The sequence below is a fragment of the Macrotis lagotis genome, chromosome 5 (assembly GCF_037893015.1).
Source record: "Macrotis lagotis isolate mMagLag1 chromosome 5, bilby.v1.9.chrom.fasta, whole genome shotgun sequence".
Lineage (NCBI taxonomy): Eukaryota > Metazoa > Chordata > Mammalia > Peramelemorphia > Peramelidae > Macrotis > Macrotis lagotis.
In genome coordinates this window covers 12,922,961-12,947,018 of record NC_133662.1, presented here as the reverse complement: position 1 = coordinate 12,947,018, position 24,058 = coordinate 12,922,961, and the positions used below count along the sequence as shown (strand labels likewise).

The window sequence follows — 24,058 nt, the reverse complement described above, 5'->3', positions numbered from 1 at the left end:
GAGAGGTCCAAAAAGTCAATGAGAGGGAAACTTTAAAAAATAGAATTCATCAAATGAAAAAAGGAAATACAAAAGTTCACTGAAGAAAATATTTCCTTAAAATATAAAATGGAGCAAAGAGAAGTTGATGATTTTATAAGAAATCAAGAAACAATAAAATAAAGCGAAAAGAATGAAAAACTAGAAGAAAATGTGAAATATCTCTTTGGAAAAAGAACTGACCTGGAAATTAGAACCAGGAGAGAGAATTTAAAAATTACTGGACTAACTGAAAACATGATAAAAAAAAGAGGCTAGGTATCATCTTTTAATAAATTATCAAGGAAAACTATTCTAATATTCTAGAAGTAGGAGCTTCTGAAAGAGATCCTAAAATGGAAACTTCCAGGAAGATTACAGTTAAATTCCCATGTCAAAGAGAATATTGCAAGCAGCCAGAAAGAAACAATTCAATTATGATGTAGCCACAGTCAGGATAACACAAGATTTTGTAGCTTCTGCATTAAGGGGTCATGGGGCTTTGGAATCTGATATTTCAGAAGACAAAAGAGCTTGGATTGCAAACCAAGAATCACCAATTCAAATAAATTGAATATACTCTTTCAAGGGAAAAGGTGGATATTCAATGAAATAGGGGACTTCCAATCTTTCCTGATGAAAAGATCAAAAGTAAATAGAAAATTTAATCTTCAAATATGAGACTCAACTGAAGCATAAAAAGATAAACAGGAAAGGCAATTAAAAGGGACTTAATGATGTTACAAACAACTTATATTTCTACATGGGAAGATGATACTGATAATCCTTATGAACATTAGGACAATTGGAAAGAACATATATAGATAAGGCACTATTGGGAGTTGAATATGAAGGGATAATATATTAAAAAAGATGAAGTTAAAGGATGAGAGAGGAATGTATTGGGAGAAAGAAGACAGAGATAAAGTGGGTTAAGATATTTCACATAAAAGAAGAAAGAAAAAAGCTTTTGCAATGAAGTAGGAGAGGGAAAGAATTGAGGGACAGTGAGTGAGCCTAATTAGTTCAGAGAGGGACTAATATACTTACTCAATTAGGTATAGAAATCTTAATACCAAAGTAGAAATTCTGAAAATCAAAGGAGAGATTAAGTTGAAAGTAAAAAAATTATTGAATTAATAAATAAAAGAGTTAGTTTTATGAAAAAACTAACAAAATATTTGATTAATTCAATTTAAAAAAATTAGAAAGCCAAAAAATGAAAAGAGTCAATTCACTACCAATGAAGAAAAAATTAAAGTAATAATTTGGAGTTATTTTATCCAACTGTATGCCAACAAATCTGACAACATAAGTGAAATGGATGAATATTTAAAAAATATAAATCACCCAGATTAACAGAAATGGAAATAAATACTTCAAAAGAAATTGAAAAAAAAATCAATGAATTTTAGAAAAATCTCCAGGATCATATGGATTTACAATGAATTCTACCAAACCATTTAAAGCACAATTCAGTCCAATTCTATATAAAGTATTTGAAAGAAATAGGTGAAGGAGTTCTGCCAAATTCCTTTTATGATGCATCAAGGAAGAGCTGAAACAAACATAGAAAATTATTGGTCAAATACAGCAAATAATCACTAGGATAATACACTATGACCAGAAAGGATTTATACCAGGTATGCAGAGGGGCTCAATATTAGGAAAACAATTGGTATAATTGATCATAGCAATAACAAAATTAACAGAAATCATATGAGTATCTAATTTATTATTGAAAAAACCTTCTGACAAAATACAGCACCCATTCCTATTAAAAACTCTAGAAAGTTATAGAAATAAATGGGAGTTTTTTCTTAAAATAATTGAGTAGTATCTATCTAAAACCATCAAGCAAGCATTATATATAATGGGGATAAACTGGAAATATTACCAGTAAGATAAGGGGTGGAAAAAAAGGATGCCCATTGTCACCAGTATTATTCAATAATGTATTAAAAATGTTAGCTTTAGGGGCAGCTAGGTGGCACAGTGGATAGAGTACCAGCCCTGGAGTCAGGAGTACCTGAGTTCAAATCCAGCCTCAGACACTTAATAATTACCTAGCTGTGTGGCCTGGGGCAAGCCACTTAACCCCATTTGCCTTGCAAAAAAACTAAAATAAAAAGTTAGCTTTAGCAAACTGAAGAAAAGAAACTGAAGGAATTAGTATTGGCAATGAGGATACAAAACTCTTGCTCTTTACTGAGGATATGATGGTATATAGAATCCAAGAAAATTAACTATAAAATTAATATAAAAATTAACAACTTTAGCAAAATAGTAAGATATAAAATAAACCAATATAAATCATCAGCATCTCTGCATGTTATCAACAAAGTCCAGCAGCAAGAGATAGAGAAATTCCACTTAAAGTAAATGTAGACAGGGGTAGCTAGCTGGTACAGTGGATAGAGCACTAGCCCTGGAGTCAGGAGAACCTGAATTCAAATCCAGGTTCAGACACTTAGGAATTACCTATCTGCGTGACCTTCAGCAAATCACTTATCACTATTGCCTGCAACCCCCCAAAAAAGTCATTGTAGACAGCATAGATTCCTCCCAAAAGAAACCCAGAAATGAACACAATTACAAACCACTCTTCACAAAAATAAAGTCAAATTCAAAACAACTGAAAAAACATCATTTGCTCTTGAGTAGATTGAGTTAATATAATAAAAATGACAATTCTACCTAAATTAAATTATTCAGTTCCATTTTACCATAAAGTAAAAATTACTTTATAGGTAGAAAAAATAGTAATGAAATTCATCTGAAGGAATAAAAGGTCAAGAATATCAAGGGAATTTATGAAAAAGAATGCAAAGGATATTTTATTATGCCCAAAGGGCAACAAAAATGTGCATACCCTTTGATCCAGCAATGCCACTGCTGGATCTGTACCCTGAATAGATTATGAAAAAGGGTAATAACATTACTTGTACAAAAATATTCATAGCAACCCTGTTTGTGGTGGCAAAGAATTGGAAATTAAGTGAATGTCCTTCAATTGGGGAATGGCTTAACAAACTGTGGTATATGTATGTGATGGAACACTATTGTTCTATTATAAACCAGGAGGGATGGGAATTCAGGGAAGCCTGGAAGGATTTGCATGAACTGATGCTGAGCGAGATGAGCAGAACCAGAAAAACATTGGATACCCTAACAATAACATGGGGGTGATGATCAACCTTGATGGACTTGCTCATTCCATCAGTGCAACAATCAGGAACAATTTGGGGCTATATGTGATGGAAAATACCATCTGTATCCAGAGAAAGAATTGTAGAGTTTGAATAAAGACCAAAGACTATTACCATCAAATTAGGGGGCGGGGAGGGGAAGTCTGTTGTTTTATTATGTGATTTTACTATCTTTTATACTTTATTTTTCTTCCTTAAGGATGTGATTTCTCTCTTTTCACATTCAACTTATATCAAATGAGTACATGGAAACAATGTAAAGACTAACAGACTGCCTTCTGTGGGGGGTGGGGAGAGGGAAGCAAGAATAGGGGGAAAATTGTAAAAATAATAAAATTTTTCTTTTTTTAAAAAAAGAATGCAAACGAATATGGCCTAGCTGTACAAGATCTAAAATATTACAAAGCAGCAGTCATCAAAATTGTTTGGTACTGGCTAAGAAATAGAGTAGTATGTAGTAGTAGATTAGGTACAAAAGAAACAGTAACAAATGACTACAGTAATTACTTTTTGATAAACTCAAAGAATTCTGCTTCTAGAATAGAAACTCACTATTTGACAAAAATTTCTGAGAAAACTAGAGAATAATATGAAATAAACTAGGCATAGACCAACATCTCACACCCCATACACAAAACAGGTCAAAACGGGTAAAGGATTTAGACATAAAGGGAGATAACATAATGTGATTTGTTTTAGGCTTTATCTTTTTCCCCCTTTCATGATTTTTCCTTTTGCTCTGATTCTTCTTTCGTGATATTATTAATATGTATAACCTATATCAGATTACTCACAGTCAAGGGAAGGGAGGATGGGAGAAATATGTAGAACCCAAAATCTTATCAAAAAAATGAATGCTGAAAACTATCTTTACATATAGTTGGGAAAAAATAAATTTCTTAAAAAGTGTTTAGAATTTCTAAAAAACTTTAAAGAGGCAGTCATCAAAACAGTCTAGTACTGACTACGAAATAGAGTGGTAGATCAGTGGAATAGATTTGGTACAAAAGCAACAGGAATTAATAAGTATAGTAATCTACTGTTTGATAAAACCATCTTCTGCAACAAGAACTCTATTTGACAAAAATTTCTGAGAAAATTAGAAAATAATATGATAAAAACTAGGTATAGACCAACATCTCACACTTCATATTTAGAAAAGGTCAAAATAGGTACAGGATTTAGACTTAAAGGGTGATAACATAACTCAATTAGGAGAACAAGGAATAGTTTATCTTTCAGATCCATGAAAAGGGAAGGGTTTATGACCAAACAAGAGATAGAGAACATTATAAAATGCAAAATTGATCAAGTTGATTACATTAAATAAAAAAGGGTTTGTAGTAATAAAATCAATGGATCAAGAGAAGAAGAAATAAGAGAAATCTGGGAAAGCATTTTCACAGCTAGTGTTTCTGGTAAAGGACTCATTTCTAAAATATTTAGGGGACTGAGTCAAATTTATAAGAATACAAGTCATTCTCCAAAAGATTATGAACACAAGTTTTCAGAAATTAATGGTATCTATAATCATATAAAAATGTTCTAAATCATTATTAATTAGAGAGATGTAAATTAAAACAACAGTGCAGTACCACCACACACCCATCAGAATAGCTAAAATGATAAAGAAGGGAAGTGACCAGTATTGGAGGGAATGTGGGAAAACTTAGACACTAATGCATTGTAATGAAGTTGTGAAGTTATCCAAACATTCTGGAGAGCAATTTGGAACTATGCCCAAAGGGTAATAAAACCATGCATACAATTTTATCCAGCAATACATGAATACTAGGTTTGTTTCCCAAAGAGATCATATAAAAAAGGGGAAAAAAAGATCCACAGGAACCAAACATGTAAAGCAGCTCTTATTGTAGTGGCAAAGAACTGAAAATTAAGAGAATGCCCATTAATTGGGGGGATGATTGAACAAATTATGGGATATGAATGTAATAGAGTACTACTATTCTACAAAAATCATGAGCAGGCAGACTTCAGAAAATCCTGGAAAGATTTGCATGAATTGATGCTGAGTGAAGTGAGCAGAACTAGTAGAACATTATGTCCATTAAAAGCAACATTTTGAGACGATCAACTATGATGGACTCAGTTCCTCTCAACAGTTCAGTGATCAAGGATGATCCTGTGAGACCTGTTATGAAAAATGCCATCCACATCCAGAGGGAAAAATTCTGGAGTCTGAATGCAGAGTAAAATATCTAATCTTCTAATTGTTGCCATGGGCTTCAGCATCCTCAGTTATGGCCTTGAAGATTGCATACACCCAAGTTAGGCAAACTTTGCTGGTTTCAGCAACTCAGTGGATCTTCTGTAGTCACTTTTGTTTAGCCATGTTCCAAAATCCATGTGGATTAGCCTCAAGCTCTTCATCAGAAATTCCACTACATTGTCAAAGACTTTTTTTTTCCATTCCCAGTAAATTTGGTCCCCAACCAGCTCAATGCAATTTCTAAACTGATATATACACACACTTTGTTGCCAGGGTGGGGCTTTAGTAGTCTTATATGCAGTTTTGTTTTCATCATTGATACTTTCTCTATGCCTTCCTTGTAGGAAAGCATTCAATTTCTAAGCCAGAGACTTCTTTATCCCATTTCTGAAAGAGAGCTTCCAGGAGTATCTTCCTTCATATTTCTATGGTCTCTTGCTGAATCTTTTCCAAGTGACTTTCTCTTCATATGGATCTACATAAATTCTTCTTGAAAACATTCAGTAACTTATTCATAACACTAGTGGGGTTGTGGTCCTCCTTAAACATCTCCAGGAGTTGAACTGCAGTAATCTGAAGCAATTCCTGAACAAGTTCTTCATCTTGCTGTTTCCTAATCCTGAGGATGCAATTGAGAACCTGGGATCATCATAAAATAAAAAAAGTCTGTTTGCTTTCTCCATATTTCACATACTTCTTACTCAGATCAGAAGTTCTTGCCTGATCATGGCTTTCTTTCTATTAGTTGGCTCATGGGCTCTCAACAATTTATGCCTTCATTTCCAGTTTCTGGGAGATTTGTGTCTGAGGCTAATCTGAAATCCCTGGATTGCACTTCAACTTCCTCTTCTGTGAAATCTGTCAAGAGATTTTTGGTTAATTTTCTGTTGAAGTATGATGATCTCTTCTAGGGAAATGACTTCTTTCACTTCTATTGATCTTTCCTTTTTTGTTGATGGTTGTCCCTTTTCTTCTGCAGACATTGATGGTTCTCCTAACATCAGTGAAGGTTATTCCTGCTCTTCTTCAGTGTCTTGGAGTTTTGAGGTTGCACTTTCCTGTTGTGTTGCTGATCTCCTTTCCTTTGCTGGTCCTTCTGAGCATTCTCCTAGGCCAGTTCTGGAGTTGTTCTTCTTTTCTATGGAGCTTCTCTGCTTTCCAACTAAGTCCCTGGGAAGAACATGATTCTATAGGTCCTCCTTGTTCTTTGGGGGGTACTACCTGGTCTTTGGATTTTTCACCTGGTTCTTTGGATGGCCTTCCATGTTCTTTGATTGTTTCTCCCTGATCTTTGCATAATTCTCCCTGCTCTTTGTATGGTTCCCTTTGCTGTTTGGATGATCTTTCCTGCTCTTCAGACGGTTATCCCTCTTTGGTGGAAGGTTTTCCCTCTTCATTGAAAGGTTATCTATGCTCTGCTTCTTGACTGATTCTTTTCTCAGTCTGCAATTTTGGAGGTAACTCCTCTTGGAACCTGCATCTGTTCTGAGGACCTCAATTTGCCAGGAGTCATTTCTTTCTTTACCATTCATTGTTTTTTTGTGGCTCTGATACAACTCTGTAAGTCAAAGTAGTGATAGACTAGCTAATGATTTTCTGTCCAGATTCCTTCTATTTACCCATGTCATTGGGACAGTTGCTTCTCTGTGGCAAAAATGTATTTATCTCTCCTATGGATTTTTGCTAAATTTCTCAAAAGAAGTCCTCTCATTATCCAGGGTTCCCCAGAACTTAGCTGATTCTACATTTCCAAATTCAATGAATATCTTGGTTATGAAATAACATTTTAAGCAACTTCAAGTATTTGTCATGGAAGTTTTTCAGCAAGGTCAATGTCCACTCCCAGTTCAGCAACTTCATCCTTTTTTTCCCATTATTTCCCTTGCTATCCTAGATCCTTTGTTCCATATCAATTTTGGGAAAAGAATGGAGAGGAGAGAGAGAAAGGGAGAAAAGAATATATATATATATATATATATATATATATATATATATATATATATATGGAGAGAGAGAGAGAGAGAGAGAGAGAGAGAGAGAGAGAGAGAGAGAGAGAGAGGAAGACAGGCTCTCAGCACTCAATCTTTCAGTTTGAGAAACCACAGAGAAAGTCAAGTCTGAACTTTATAGTTCAATGAAGGGGAAGTGTTGAGTTCATGAAAATTAAAGAGTAACTGAAGTAATTTAACCTGGAAAATAGAAGACATATATATATATATATATATATATATATATATATATATATATATATATATATATATATAAATGACAGCTGTTTTGTAGTATTTGAAGGATTGCTGAAGAGGAAATTACATTTGTTTCACTTGGCTCCAGAGTATAAAACACAGGAGCAATGGGTGGAAGTTGCCTAGAGTTATATTTTGAATCAGTGAAAGGAAAAACTTCCTCACAGATCTTTCCAAAAGTGGAATGGACTGGCTCAATAGGTAGTGAGTTGCACCTATTTAGAAATATACAAGGGGCAGCTAGGTGGCACAGCAGATAGAGCACCAGTCCTGGAGTCGGGAGGACCTGAGTTCAAATCCAACCTCAGACACTTATTATTATCTAGCAGTGTTACTGTAGGATGAGTCCCTTAAACTCATTGCCTTGCCAAAAAAAATCTTAAAACAAAAAACTAGAAATATGCTAGTAAAAGATGAATGACCTCCAACTTGTTGGAACAGTTATAGATAGGATTCTTGGTCTGATATGTATGTATTAGACAACATGACTTTTGAAGTTCCTTCAAGCTCTAATATTCTATCATATACTTGAGATTATTATATTAAAGTCTTGAAAATAATGGCTTATATTTTACCAATCCACCCATTCCTTATGAAATGATGCTTGAAACATAATTACTGACAATGACATTCTTTTCTTTATTGGTAAAAATCATTCCTTACCCTAGGCAAATAGGTGACTGATTATTACCAAAACTGAATGGTAAAGGTAATATATAGTTCATAATTTAGATTTGTGCATCAGTGATAAAGAACTATCAGGGAAGTTGATATGACATCAGAAAGAAAAAAAAAATCTTGTTCTCTAGTCAGTAAAAAAGAATGCAAAATAAATGTTTCCCATATGTACATCAGAGAATATGGTGTATTGGAATGAGGGACTTGGAGTTAGAAAAGACCAAGGTTCCATCTGTCTCTGACACTAATTCTGGGGTCTAAAGCAATTCTGGGGTCAATGACAGGTTTCACTTTCTTTAGCTACAAAATGGGAATAATGTTATCACCTCTACATATATCACTGGATCTTTTTAAGGCTCAAAAGATATAAAGACTGAAGCATAAATGTCAGTTATTATTAAAAAAAATCAGTAGAAAAATCTTCCATTGTATATGAATACAAGTTCAATGTTCTTTTATGTTGTTTGGAAAATGGGGTTATTTATTCTTAAACAAGACCAAGAAAGACTTCCTATAAATAATGCATTTAGAATTTGAAAAGTTTACCTTTAATAAGGGCCTGAAATTCTTTATGTTTAACTGTTCCTCTTTGAAGATCAATCTTTAAGGTCATAAGGAGGGCAAAAAGGAATTTGTGGTTTTCATATAAGCCTCTGACTGAGTACACGAAAACTTCGAAAGTCAGAAACTCAATAATATTTACAATTCTCTTCTGAGGTAAGGGAGACTTCTCAGACCTAAAAATTAAAGATTCAAAAAAGGAATAAATAAAAGAGTGAATCAATCTTTCTATCTATCTGTCTGTCTGTCTATATATCAATTATAAGTCACTACTTTTGAGTAGGAGAAATAATAATCAAGTTCTAACCTGGCCATGGATTGATCAAATAACTTCAAGAATTGTGCCAAAGATGTCTGGTACATGATATTGACCATACTCATTTCTGTGATAAGAAAGTAGAGAATGCTTCCTCTTGTAGCAGCTGGTCGAAACTCTTCCTGGGCATTATTAATTTTGATCTCTGTTTCTGCTGCCACATGTAATTTTTCACTTACTTCAGCAGCTGTTTGCTTGGTTGTATGAAGAACACCAATTAGAGATTCATCATCCACCAAAGAACCTGAATGAAAAAGGAAAAATATAAGATGGCAAAAAAAATTGGCCTTAAAGTGAGATAGCCTGCTTCCAACTGTTCTGTCAATGCTTAGACAAAATCCATCACCATAGTACTTACCAATTTAAGAAATATGCTCTAATATGGAATTATGCTTAATATTTGTATACATATATAACCTATACCAGCTTATTAGCTATCAAGAGGAAGGAGAAGGAAAGAAAAGGGGGAGAAAAGATAAAAATCAAAATCATACAAAAAATGAATATTGAAAAATATATTTACATGTAATTGGGAAAAATAAAGAAATCACATAAAAAGTATTCTATTGAACTGTGTATGATAAGGTCTTTTGAAATTTGGATGTTTCATAAAAATCCACCAGAATTAATCAGAATCTTTTCCATTAATTTTGAAATTTGATGTCCATAACAAAAGTGTTAAATTGCTAAGCATTAGAATTAGCCTTTGTGATTAAAACTAATGAAACTGAATGACCGTTTTCCATAAATGTTAGTAAACATCAGGAACCTTCCCTGTTCTTAAGATCTTCACTGTTTTTTTTGGAAGGGACACCCAAGTAGCTTTCTTTCAAACTTTTTTTTTCAACTTCCTCCATTTCACAGCTTTTCTTAATACTGTCTAGAGGGAAAACAGGAAGAAGAAAGCAGAGAAATCATTTTTTCTTAATTATTCAAATACTCTTTACTCTTAATACTAACAGCACATATTTCTTCCTAAGTATTGTACATATTTTACTTATTTTATGCATTTTCTCAACACATATTCTAATATCCTTGTCAGTATAATTACTATCTGCCTTTGATGGTAAGGATCATCTAGATTACAAGCCTATGCCTGTTTTAACTCACTTCAGTGAGATAAAGTCCTTAAATTAATGCTAATAAGAGCTCAATAAAAATCAGTCAAGACAACAGGATTTTAGGAGCCAAGATGGCAGAGTAATCAATGAGTAGCTATAGCTACTCAGATTCTGTAAAGAGGACAGAGTAAAGCAATATTTTAGTTCAGGAAACTTGGAGAATCAGCAGGGAGAGTTCTGAGTTCTGTCTCACTCAGGTGAAGGGGAAATGGAGTCCAGGGAGGAAACTTCCCAGTGGGCCATCAACAAACCTCACTTCAGCAAACAAGCAGGAGATCCTGAACCCCAGAGTAGAGTAGGGGGCAAGCCCCAACACCAGGACCCCCCCCCCCCACCACAAACCTTGATGTGAGCAGAAGGGTTAGCAGACTCTGTCTTTGAGAGTCACCCTTTGCTTTAGTGTAGCCAGGGTAGGCATCTTCCTGCCCCCAGGTCTCTACCTACTTCAGTACAGTTCCTAGTAAGCAGGCTTTCTCCAGCAACAAGATCTCCATGTACTTCAGCTAAGCCCCAAGCAAGCAGGCAGGCTCCAGACTAAAGCGCTTTAATATAGCCCCAGGGAAACTCAGAAACCTACTACCAGCCACAGCAAACACCAGACACAACCTCTAGGATCCAAGATTAGCAACATGTAAGCTGATTAGTTCTTTTAGGCTTCTGAAAGTGATAGCCATACCCCAATGTTGCAGTACCAGACATAAGGGTCACTGTGAATCTCAGGGTAACATCAGAATAGAACCAGATTAATAGCCACTGGCACAAGAAACTTGAAGTAATACCGCTTCTATCCTGGGAGCAGAACTCAGATTTAAAAGAAATGTAAAAAGGTTTAAAACTGAGCAAAAAAAAAACAACAAAAAACAATTTAACCATAGGAAGTTATTATGGTGACAAGGAAGATAGATTCAGAAGATGACAACAATGTCAAAACAACTGTGGATAAAACCCCCAACTAAAATGAGAAGTACCCTAAAATCCTGGAAAGAATTCAAGGAAGAGTTTTAAAAGGAGCTTAAAAGTCATATAAGAGACAGAAGAAAAAATGAAAAAAGAAATGAGTGATTCAAAAGAATTTTGAAAAAAGAGTCAACAGCTTAAAAAGTAGAATTGGCCAAAATAGAAAAGGAGATATGGAAATGCACTGAAGAAAATAACTCCTCAAAGAGCACAACTGATCAAATCAAACAGAAAATACAAAAGTTAATTGAGGAAAACCTTAAATGTTAGAGCTAGGCAAGTGAAAATTAATGGCTCTGTGACACATCAAGATTCAATCAAATTCAGGCAGCAGAGCCAAGATGGCGACCTCTCAGGTGTTCTCTCCATAATGTTTCAAAAATCTTAAAATTAAGACTCTAACTAAATTTGCAAGAGACAGAACCCACAGATAGATCCAGGACAGCCAAGGTACCTGCGATCTGTGGCTCACAGCAGCAGGGGACGTTTTCTGATCAACACTGTGGGGAGCAATGGGCACAAATTGGAGGATCATCAGGCAGATATCTGCCAGAGTGAGCTCACGAAGCCCAGGCCCTCAGGGCACTTGCAGCTTTCAGTTCAGCAGCAGTAGCCTCAAGACAGTCTAGATCCAGGAAACAAAATGAAAGCATGAGTGGAGCCTGTAAGCAAGAGCCCCCAGGAAACTGAGCCTTGAGTACTCAGACTACAAAAGGTAGGGGAGTGGAGAGAGACTTCAGTTCCTGGAACAGGACTCTGGGGCTCTGACTGCATTCAGATCCAGATCACAGTCTAGGCACCTCATAGAAGAGAGTCCCCCCCACCTTAGCCCCATGGCAGAGGGGTGTACTTGTGGTCATTCAGAGACCAGGAGGGAAGTCAGAGCTTCACACACTGAGATCCTTGTGTGGGTGTGGGTTAACCAATAATACTCAAAAGATCAGGAAGCACCCCAAAACCAGGCACAGGCTGGAGAAATTAGTAAACAGAGTAAAAAGAGGAACACCATTGAGAAATACATTGTCTATGATCCCAAGAAGGATCAAAAGACTCAATATGAGATGAGAAAAAACAAGCTCCTGCATCTAAAGACTCCCTGAAAACAGAAATTGGGCTTAGGCTATGATAGAGCTCAAAAAAGATTTTGAAAATCAAGTAAGGGAGATAGAAGAAAAATTGGGAAAAGAAATGAGAGAGATGCAGGTAAAACATGAAAAAGAAGTCAGCAGCTTAGTCAAGGAGATCCAAAAAATGCTGAAGAAAATAACATGTTAAAAACCAGCATAGTTCAAATGGATAAGACAGTTCAAAAAGTTACCAAGGAGAAGAATGCTTTAAAAAGAAAAATTGGCCAGATGGAAAAAGAGAAGAAAGCTCTCTGAGGAAAACTAGTCATCATTTTTCTCTATGAACTTTTCACATTATTGTTCCCCTTCCTCCTGGTATTGGGATCCTGGAGTTGGTGCTTGCTCACTGCTCTACTCTGGGGCTCAGAATCTCCTCCTTGTTTTCTGATGTGAGACTTGTTGCTGGTCTCCTGGGATGCTTCCCATCCTGGATAGTATTCCCCCTTCACCTGAGTGATACAGGGCTCTCCTGCTGATCCTCCAAGTTCCCTGGGCTACAATTGGACACACACACACATACACACACACACACACACATATATACAAACACATACATTTTCAAGGAGATCTATAATCATAGACATTTATACACATGTACATTCAAACATACATAGATAAGACTTCTTTCAAGAAATCATCAAGGAAAACTGCTCTAATATCCTAGAACAAGAGGGCAAAATAGGTATTGAAAGAATTCACTGATCATTCTCAGGAAAGAGATCACAGAAGAAAAACTCCTAAAAATATTATAGCCATATTTCAAAACAATCAGTTCAAAGCAAATACAGCTTTTCATAAATTATTCAATTATTAGGGAGTTACAATCTAGATTATACAAGACTTAGCATCTGTAACACTAAAAGACTGGAGGTCATGGAACATGATAGATGGCAAAGGAGTTAAGACTACAACCAAGAATCACCTCCTGGCTAAATTAAGCATAATACATCAAAGGAAAAATGGTCATTAAATAAAATATAAAGATTTCAGGTTTTCATAAGGAGAAAATCAAAACTAAGCCAAAAATCTGACCTCTAGTGGCATAAATTTGGAAAAGGGGGGAAAAAAAACCTAAGGGGTATAATAGGGCTAAATGGCACACCATTATGCAAGAAGAAGATACTTGTAGTTCTTAAAAATCATATCATAATAGTACAGCTAGAAAAATGTACAGACACAGGGTACAGATATAAGGTGAATTGGAGAGGATGACAAAAATGTTAAGAGATACAAAAGAGGAGTACACTGGGTACAGTAGGAAGAGGTAGACATTATTTCATATTAAGAGGCATGAAAGACCTATTAAAGTGCAGAGGAAGAGGGGAAAATGAACAATAAGTATCAGTGTTGGCTCAAAGAGAAAATAATATACACACTCAGTTGACTGCAGAAATCTGTCTTACTCAACAAAGAAGTAGGAGGGGAGGAGATTAAGTGAGGGAGATTGGGGACTCACTGAAGCAGATCAGGGAGGGTGTGAGTCAGAAGTAAAACAATTGGGAGGAGGGAAAAAGTGAAAGGAGCAAAAGGACAAACAGGAGGAAGAAGAGAATGAAGGGAAACATACAGGTAGTAATCATAACAGTGAATGTGAATGGGATAAACTCTCCCGCAAAATGAAAGTAGATAGCAGAGTGGATCAAAAACCAGAATCCTAAAATATGTTGGCAAGAAATACATCTGAAGCAGAGAAACAAACACAGAGTAAAGGTAAGTGAATATAGCATAATCTATTATGCTTTACTTGAAATTAAGAAAAAAGAGTAGGGAAAGCAATCTGATCATAGACAAAGTAACTACCTATTTAAAAGATAAAAGGAGGGAAACTGCATCTTGCTACTGAATGATACCACAGGCAATGAAACAATTTCAAAACTGTATGTCTGATAAAGGCCTCAGTTCTCAAATATGTAGTGAACTGAGTCAAATTTATAATACAAGTCATTCTCCAAATGATAAATGGTCAAAGGATATGAATGATCAGTGTTCAGATGAAGAAATCAATGCTCTAAATCACTTTTGATTAAAGAAATGCAAATTAAACAACTCTGAGGTTCTACCTCACACCTTTCATATTGAATGACAAAAAAAGGAAAATGACAAATGTTGTAGAGGATATGGGAAAAATTCAGACACTCAAGACCTGCTGTTGAATATGTGAACTGATCCAGTCATTCTGGTAAGCAATTTGGAACTATGTCCAAAGAGCAACCAAACTGTATATATACTTTGATCCAGCAATACCACTACTAGATCTGGTTCCCAAAGAGTTAATTAAAAATAAGGGAAATAGACCCACATGTGCAAATACATACATACATACATACATACATATATACATATATATATATATATATATATATATATATATATATATGTATAGTGGCCCTTTTCATGGTGGTAAAGTCTTGGAAATTGAAGGCATGCCAATCAATTGGGGAATGACTGGACAAGTAATGGTATATGAATATAATGCAATACTATTATGCAATAAGAAATGATGAAGAGAAAGATTTCAGAAAAACATGGGAAGGTTTGTATGAACTGATGCAAAGTAAAATGAGCAGAACCAGGAAAAAATTGTACACAGTTATCAACAGCACTGTGTGATGATTAACTATGAATGACTCAGTTTTTCTCAGCAACACAATGATCTAAGACAAGTACAAAGGACTCATGCTATCCCTAATCAGATAAAGAATCGATGGGGTTTGAATAGAGATTAAAGCACATTTTTCCACCTTCTTTTTCAAGTTTTTTATATCTTTCATGATAGAACATGTAGAAATTATATCCAAGTACCTTGCATTGTCAGAAGAGAAGGGAGGGAAGGAAATCTGGAACTCAAAATCTTATGAATTGAGTGCTAAAAATTATCTTGATATGTAACTGAATACACAACAAAACTATACAAAAATAAAAATAAATATTATCCTCAAAAAATGTTATGAACTAGTTTAAGATTTATGATTTTCTTTTTTTTTTGGTGGAACAAAAATTGACATTTTGATTTGAACTTGAGTAAACAGTGTACTCTCAAATGCCATGAGAGAAGAGGTTCCTTTCATGTCTCTTCTCAAATTCATGATGGCAGAAAATTATTCCTACAAGTAAATTGTGTGCATACAAAATTCAGTGCAGAAGTCTATATGGGAAGCTGAGGAGAATATCCTAGAAAATCTGATTTTAATAATGACAAAATAATTATATAATTTAATTATATATTTATAAATAATTAAAATTATATAATGTAATTTCAGTACTGTATTTTTTTCAGTAACACAGTATCATTTTCATCCAAAGAGTTGTATATTGAAACTAGACAGATTAGGTTCTCTTGAAAATGCAAGATAGATAATTACTAATTACCTATGAGAGAAGGGTGATACCATGGTACATTTATGTTACTATATGAGAGATTGAGAGGATGTTAGCCCCTTGTTGAAGGACATACTTGACCAGAGGTCCCAAATGGTCCCAATGTATCTCCTCATTGGGGACCATGTTAACAATATGTCTAAGACTTGAATTCAAGACAAGGTTGTATGAATGTAAGACAATTCCCCCAAATGCTTATAATTTGAATGCCACTGAGTGACTTCAAGAGTTTTGAAGTCTCCCAATTTTGTTACCAGATTACAAGCATAAGGGTATCACTGCAACCCCTGTAATTCTTGAAGGAATCCACTAAGAGGATTCTGCAGTCAAAAAGATGTAAAAATTATACCTAGATTCATTTGCTTCCTTATTTCTCTGAGATGGAGATCAGTCAAGAAAATATGGTAGAGAAAAGTGTTACTTGCAAGTGTCTAATTTCTGTTAATTTAAAAAGATCCTACATAGTCTCATTTATCAATGTTAAGAAAGAAACTGCTTTTCTTGTCACTTGAGTCTTTCAGTTTTTTGTAGTTTGAAAAAGTTTGATTGTTAATTTTAATTTTATATCAGAAATTTCCCATTTCCTCTCAAAAAAATTGAAGAAAAAAAAATGATTAGGCAAAAATAAGATTCAGAGATTATATGTGACAATATCTACTCTATATAGTCTATCCTATTAGGGAGGGAGAAAACAAGCATTCAAATAGGGTTTGTTCTAAAGGGGGGGGGGGTTACAAATACTAAATTGTTTGATCCTTCCTTATTTGATCCTCACAACAAGCCTGGGAAATATTTTTAATCCCTATTTTACAGTTGAGGAAACTGAGGCAAACAGAAGTAACTTGCCCAGGGTCACACGGGGCTCCAGTGTCTATGGCTGGAGTGGACCTCAGATCTTCCTGACTCCAGATCTGGAGCGTTCTCTCCACCATGCTACCAGCTGCTTTGAGGAGACCCTCACTTCCTCTGATGCTGAGGAGGAGGGTATTTTATTATCTCTACTCAGCTGAACCTTAATGCATGGAAAAAGAAAGCTTAGAAAAAATGTTTATTCTGAATCCATTAAGAGACAATACCTTGTGTTGCACTAAGTTTATACAGTAGGTTATCTTCTAGTTCTTTCATCTTCCTCTTATTAAATGTAACATCTTCCAAAAGTTTAACTCTCTCTGACTCCAGTTCCTATTTTAAACCATCAAAAAGTAAGACAATTGTAAAAAGCTGCGTTAATTTTAGTCAATCTAACTTATTCATGTTTATCATCAACAATTTTTTTCAAATACCCAAATTTACTAAATTATGATTCATAAATGGAGAAATGGTTAAAATAATCAGAGAATACATTTTTATCTATTTATCTGAACTTTTGACATCTAATGTCAAGTCAACATTATGTGCTCACTGGCATTCCATGGCATTCTAGAGCTGGTTGTTTTGCTACTTATTCAGAACTCACAGGCTTTATCTTCCTTGACCTTGCTCACTTGAGCCTTTCCTCATACAACTTAAGTCACTTTATCCCTAGGCAAAAGTTTAATCCTGGGCATAAGGTTCACTGGACGTGAGGAGCCTGGTACCAAATAGATGACTCTTGGTCTTTGACTAAGCCCTTGATCCTGAGTTCCTGTGTCATACAACTACAAATCATGTCTTATATATTCTTTTGTTTAGACTATTTCATTTGTGTACTTCAAGGAGCTTATTTCTTTTCTGATCTCTTTAAATGAGCACAATGAATTTTCATAATTACCTGTATACATCTTGAATAATGCTATCTAACATAACCTGTCATAAAGTTTCCCAGATAAACCATTCATTATTCATCCATTCAGTCAGTCAACAACTTCACCTATGTCTTGGTACCATTTAGAGAACACTGTGACATATACTATGAAGATAACACAAAAGAAATAGGAAGCACACAAAGCCTTCTTTCCTGAAATTCATAATAAATGAGAAAAGTAAAGTAAATGTTGACAAAAATATATTTTGCAAAAAAGCAGGTGCAATAGAAGATGAACATTACTGTATAGAACTATGTGCACTGAGGGGTTCATAAGACAGTCACAGTGAATGAAACTAAAATTAGACAAGTTGAATCAAAGTTTTCATGGGAGAGGAAATATCTAGGTAGAAGTTTATTTTATTTTTTAAATATATAAATATTTTGTTTTTCAATTACATCCAATGATTGTTTCCTACCAATTTTTTTTTGCAAAAAAAATTTACAACTTTTCTCCCTCCATTCTGTCCCACCCCCCCCCTCCACCAATAGAAGGCAATCTAATATAGGCTTTACATTTGCATCCATGATTTGCCTAGATAGAAATTGGACTTCTTGTGAAAGAAGAATCAGGTACAAAAGAGGAAAGAAAAGATTAGAAATAGCAGAATTACATATTGCATGAGACAACTTTTAAAAATTGAAGATATTAAGATTTGTTCTTCATTTAAACTTCATGGTTCCTTCTCTGGATACAGATGGTATTCTCCATTACAAATCACCTATAATTGTCCCTGATTATTGCACAAATGTAATGAGAAAGTCCATCATGATTGATCATCAACCCATGTTGTTGTTAGTGTGTATAATGTTCTTCTTGTTCTGTTCATCTCATTTAGCATCAATTCATGCAAACCTTTACAGGCTTTTCTGAAATCCCATCCTTCATGAATTTTTTTTTAGCTTTTTGCAAGGCAAATGGGGTTAAGTGGCTTGCCCAAGGCCACACAGCTAGGTAATTATTAAGTGTCTGAGACCGGATTTGAACCCAGGTACTCCTGACTCCAGGGCCGGTGCTTTATCCACCACGTCACCTAGTTGCCCCTCTTCATGATTTTTAATAGAAGAACAATATTCCATCTCACACATAAAACAATTTGTTCAGTCATTCCCCAATAATTTCCATTTCTTTGCCACAACAAGCAGAGCTGCTATGAATATTTTTGTATGTGTGGGGGTTCCTTTTTCATGTTCTCTTCATGGCATAGACACAGTAGTGGCATTGTTGGATTAAAGGGTATGCACATTTTCATTGCCCTTTGGGCATAATTACAAATTGCTCTCCAGCTCACAACTCCACCAACAACCCTTCCAACATTGATCATTATCCTTTCTGGTCATATTGGCCAGTCTGAGGTATGTGAAGTGGTGCCTCAGAGATGCTTTAATTTGCATTTCTCTATTCAATAACAATTTAGAGTAATTTTTCATATGACTAAAGATAGCTTTGATTTCTTCATATCAAAACTGCCTTTGCCTTTGATCATTTGTCAACTTGGGAATGGCTTTTTTTTTATAAATTTAACTCAGTTCTCTATAGATTTTAGAAATTAGTCCTCTGTCAGAAACAGTTGTAAAAATTGTTTGCCAATGTACTATATTCTTTTTGATCTTGGTTGCAGTGGTTTTGATTGTGCAAAAACTTTCTAATGTAATCAAAATGATTCAGTTTGTTTTTTATGATAACTTTGGTCCAAAACTGCTCTGCTTTCCATAAATCTGATGGGTAAACTATTCCTTGTTCTCTGAATTTTCTTGTATTATTTTTTTATATCTAAATTCTGAATTTATTTTGACCTTATCTTGGAATGGGGTGTGAGATGTTAGTCTAATCCTAGTTTCTGCCATACTATCTTCCAGTTTTCCAGGCAGTTTTTATCGAAGAATGAATTTTTATCCCAGAAGCTGAACTCTAGGTTTATCAAACAGCAGATTACTATCATCATTTCCTGCTCTCTTTTGCACCTAATCTATTCCACTGATCAACCACCCTATTTCTTAGCCAGTACCAGACAGTTTTAGTGACTAATGCTTTATAATTTCAGATCTGGTATGGCTAGGCCACCTTCTTTTTTTCCCATTATTTTCCTTGATATTCTTGACTTTTTTGTTCCTTCATATTAATTTAGTTAATATTTTTTCTAGCTCATTAAAGTAATTTTTTGAAGTTTAATTGGTATGGCACTAAAAAATTTAACTTAGGTAGAGCTCAGGTACCTATGAGCAATTGATATTTGCCAGTTATTTAGCTCTGATTTTGTGTAAAAAGTTGTTTTATAGTTGCTTTCATAAAGTTTCTGAATCTGCTTTGGCAAGTATTTTATGATATCTGAGGCTATTTTAAATGGGATTTCTCTTTCTATCTCTTGCTGCTGTATCTTGTTAGAAATATATAAAAATACTTATGATTTATGTGGGTTTATTTTATATCCTGCAACTTTGCTAGAGCTGCTAATTGTTTCCAGTTGCTTGGTTTTCTTTTTTTTTAATCAGATTAACCAAAGGTTGAGCTATTTTTTGTTTTTTTTTTCCAAAAAATCAACTCTTACCTCAATAGTTTCTTGCATTTGATTTTATTAATTTAACCTTTTACTTTCAGAATTTCTAATTTGGTATTTAACTGGGGATTTTAAATTTGTTATTTCTCTAAGTTTTTTAGTTGCATGTTCAGTTCATTAATTTCTTCTTTCTAAATTTTATTTATTTAAGCATTTAGAGATATAATATATCCCCTAATAACTGCTTTGCTTTCTCCCCATAAGTTTTGGTATGCTTTCTTGTTATTGTCATTGTCTTAGATGAAATAATTTATTCTTTCTATGATATGTTGTTTGATACACTCATTCCTCAGTCCATTGGAAGGTAAGGGAGTGGAGGGGGACTGCCAAGGTCTGTCCTCTGTCCCTGGGATAGGACTCTGGGGCTTTGACCACATTCAGACCCTGGTCACAGTCTGGGGCCCCAGAGGGTTGAGCTTGTGACCATTTATCAGACCAGGAGAGCAGTCAGATTCTCACATACTGATTTCCTTGTGGAGGTGTACCAATAATGCTCAAAAGTTCAGGAAACACTCCAAAACCAGGCACAGGCTGGGGAAATGAGTAAACAGAAAATAAAAAGGAACCTCACCATAGACAATTACTTTGGTCCCATGGAGGATCAAACTACACAGTCTGAAGATAAGAAAGTCCAAGTTTCTGCATCTAAATGTTACAAGAAAAACAGAAGTTGGGGCAGCTAGGTGATACAGTGGATAGAGCACTGGTCCTGGAGTCAGGAGTACCTAAGTTCAAATCTAGCCTCAGACACTTAATAATTACCTAGCTGTGTAGCCTTGGGCAAGCCATTTAACCCCATTTGCCTTGCAAAAAAAAAAAACCTAAAAAAGAGAAATATAGAAGTTGGGCTCAGGCTATGACAGAGCTCAGAAAAGATTTTGAAAATCAAGTAAGGGAGGTAGGAGGAAAAATTGGGAAAAGAAATGAGAGAGTTGCAGGAAAAACATGAAAATAACAGCAGCTTAGTCAAGGATATCCAAAAAAATGCTGAAGAAAATAACATTAAAAACCAGTTTAGGTCAAATGGATAAAACAGTTCAAAAAGTTGAGGAGAAGAATGCTTTAAAAAGCAGAATTGGCCAGATGGAAAAGGAGATAAGAAAGTATTCTGAGGAAAACAAATCTTTCAGATGTAGAATGGAGCTAAAGGAAGCTGATGATTTTGTGAGAAATCAAGACACAATAATTCAACACCAAAAAAAATGAAAAATTGTAAGTAATTATGAAATATCTCATTGAAAAAAGGCTTGATTTGGACAACAGATTCAGAAAAGATAATTTAAAAATTACTGGGCTACCTGAAAGTCATGATCAGGAAAAGGAAAATTGCCCTGAGAGGGTAAAATAGAGATTGAGAGAATCCACCTATTTCCTGAAAGAGATCCAAAAAAAAAAAACTCAACCCCAGGAATAATATAGCCAAGTTCCAGAACTCCCAAGTCAAAGAGAAAATATTACAAGCAGCCAGAAGACAACAATTCAAATATTGTAGAGCTACAGTCAGGATTACCCAGCATCTATATTAAGAGCTCATGGGCTTGAAATATAATATTCCAGAAGGCAAAAGAGCTTGGAATGCAACCAAGAATCAACTACCCAGCAAAACTACACAATCTCTTTCAGGGAAAAAGATGGACTTTCAATGAGATGGGGGCATTTCAAATGTTCCTGTTGAAATGACCAGAGCTGAACAGAAAGTTTGATCTTCAAGTACAGGACTCAGGTGAAGCATAGAGATAGTGGACAAGAAGGTTAACTTATAAGGGGCTTGATGATGAACTGAGTGTATTCCTGCATGGAAAGATGAAACTGATAATACTCATATGAACCTTCTCATTTAATAGAGCAGGTAGAAGGAGCTTTTATAGATGAGGCACAGGACAGAGCTGAACTTGAAGATATAATATATTGTAAAAATGGAGTCAATGGGTGAAAGGGAAATGTAAGGTAGAATACGCTAAGATATTTCATGTAGCTTTTGCAATGGCATGGAAGAGGGAAGGCAAGGGCAATTAGAGAGCCTTCATTCTCATTGGAAATGGCTCAGAAAGGAAACAGCAAACACAATCAGTAGGGTATAGACATCTAGAAGAAAAAGGAGAGAAGGGGGAAAGAGGGATGGGAGGGGGGATGTGGGTGATAAAGGAGAGGGTAGATCATAGGAGGGACTACTCAGATATAACACAGATATACTTTTTTGAAGGATGTGGTATTGGGTGACCAGTTCGGGCTCATAGAGTCAGGTGGTTGCTGGATCTCTGAGATGGGACATAGGCTTGTGCCCTCTTGGCCCCAGGGCCAATGCTCTGTCCACTGTGCCACTTGGCTGCTCCACAGCACATTTTTGAAGAGGGACAGAGTAAAAAGAGAAAATGTAATAGATGGTAGTGGGGGGGAATTACAATCAGCAACAGCAAAAATATGTTGAAAAATATGGAAGTAACTTCTCTGATCGTCTTATAATAAAGAACGTGATCCATCTGAGACAGAGCTGATGGTATCAGAACACATACTGAAACCACCCCCCCCCCCTTGCTTTCACTTCCTTTCTCATGAGGTTTTATATTTTTGTCGGGGAAGGGATATTATGTTTACTCTTAAACAAGAATATTTTAGTAATGTGTAAATAAATTAAAGAAAATTGTAAAAAATTAAAAAAAGGAAATAGGGGAAAAAAGAAAAAGAACAGATTGAATTGGGAAGAGGCTGGATTTAACAAGGTCAGCTTGAAGACGGCTTTAATAATCTTGATGTATCACAGAGTCATAGGAGGTCAGAGCTGGAAGGAACCAAACTCTAGAGATGATCATTTAGTAGTATAGCCCAGTCATTTTATAGATGAAGAATTTGAACAGATAGAGGAATTAACTTGCTCAAAGTCACCCATCTACTAAGGTCTAGACCTTGAGCCTGATTGAGAAGCAGTAAGTCAAATCGAAGGCTGGAAAAATCCTACTTCTGATTCTTCTTTGCTATATGACCCTGGGAAGGTTACTTAACCTCCCTTTGCCTCAGTTTAACACATCAGTAAGGTGCACTGAACTCCATAACCTTTGAGGCTCCATCCAGGTCTAAATCTCTAAATTAAGTTATGACCCCAATCTGATCCTCTTTCTGATGTAAAAGGTCACTTGGACCAAGACGGAAATGAAAAGAATGAGTAGAAAGGGATGAATACAAGAAATACTACAAGGAATGAGGAGGGCTGTGGCTATAGAAATCCCTGAACAAGTCTAACTTCAAAGCTTCAGCAAATATAAAATGAATTAGTGCACTATTTTGCTGATTACCTAAAATTTAAACCACAATGAGGAACTTGTGGCATTTCTATTCCATCTTGTGCCTGTGCAGCTCAGAGAATAACTTGCCCTCTGGTGATCTGTCATGGCCCTGCTATCCCCATTAGAATGGAGTCTGAGAAGATTTGAGGAAAAGGAGCCTTGAAGAATTATAATTAATTATAGCATTAGAATTTCAAAGGTCAATGATAAAATTCATACCCAAGAATGAAATGTAGGGGGAGAAAAAAGCATGATGGTATTCAAGAATCTGGAGGGAGGGAGGGAGCTGGAGGGAGCCTCATTATTTTCTTCCTTTAACAGATGAAGCCTGAAGTGGCTGCAACCTGCTCCATGTAACAGTTCTTTAGTGAGAGAGCTAAGACCAAAAACAAGGTCTTCTTACTCCAAGTTAGGTGTTTGGGTATTTTTTTTTTAATCCATCATTGACTGTGCCATGTGTTGTTCTTCAGTGGCTAACAGACCACCACAAATAAAGCTGATGCTCAATACATATTTAATTATGTAGTGAAGAAAATCAGAGATGATGCCTATATAATTTGAAGTATTCAGTTTGGGGCTATTTGGTAGTATTTTT

At 35.3% G+C, this 24,058-nt stretch overlaps 1 protein-coding gene across 1 annotated transcript in view; it reads right to left on the bottom strand.

Annotated features, from left to right (window-relative positions):
* The window catches only part of LOC141523566 (dynein axonemal heavy chain 8), a 412,522-nt gene that overhangs the window by 76,052 nt on the left and 312,412 nt on the right, over nucleotides 1–24,058 (bottom strand). The window contains exons 77-79 of the mRNA XM_074236848.1: nucleotides 16,918–17,023; nucleotides 9,250–9,502; nucleotides 8,928–9,118 (exon numbers count right to left, since the gene is read on the bottom strand). Of these exons, the coding sequence (XP_074092949.1) occupies nucleotides 8,928–9,118; nucleotides 9,250–9,502; nucleotides 16,918–17,023 (550 nt within the window). The remainder of the gene's footprint in view (nucleotides 1–8,927; nucleotides 9,119–9,249; nucleotides 9,503–16,917; nucleotides 17,024–24,058) is intronic.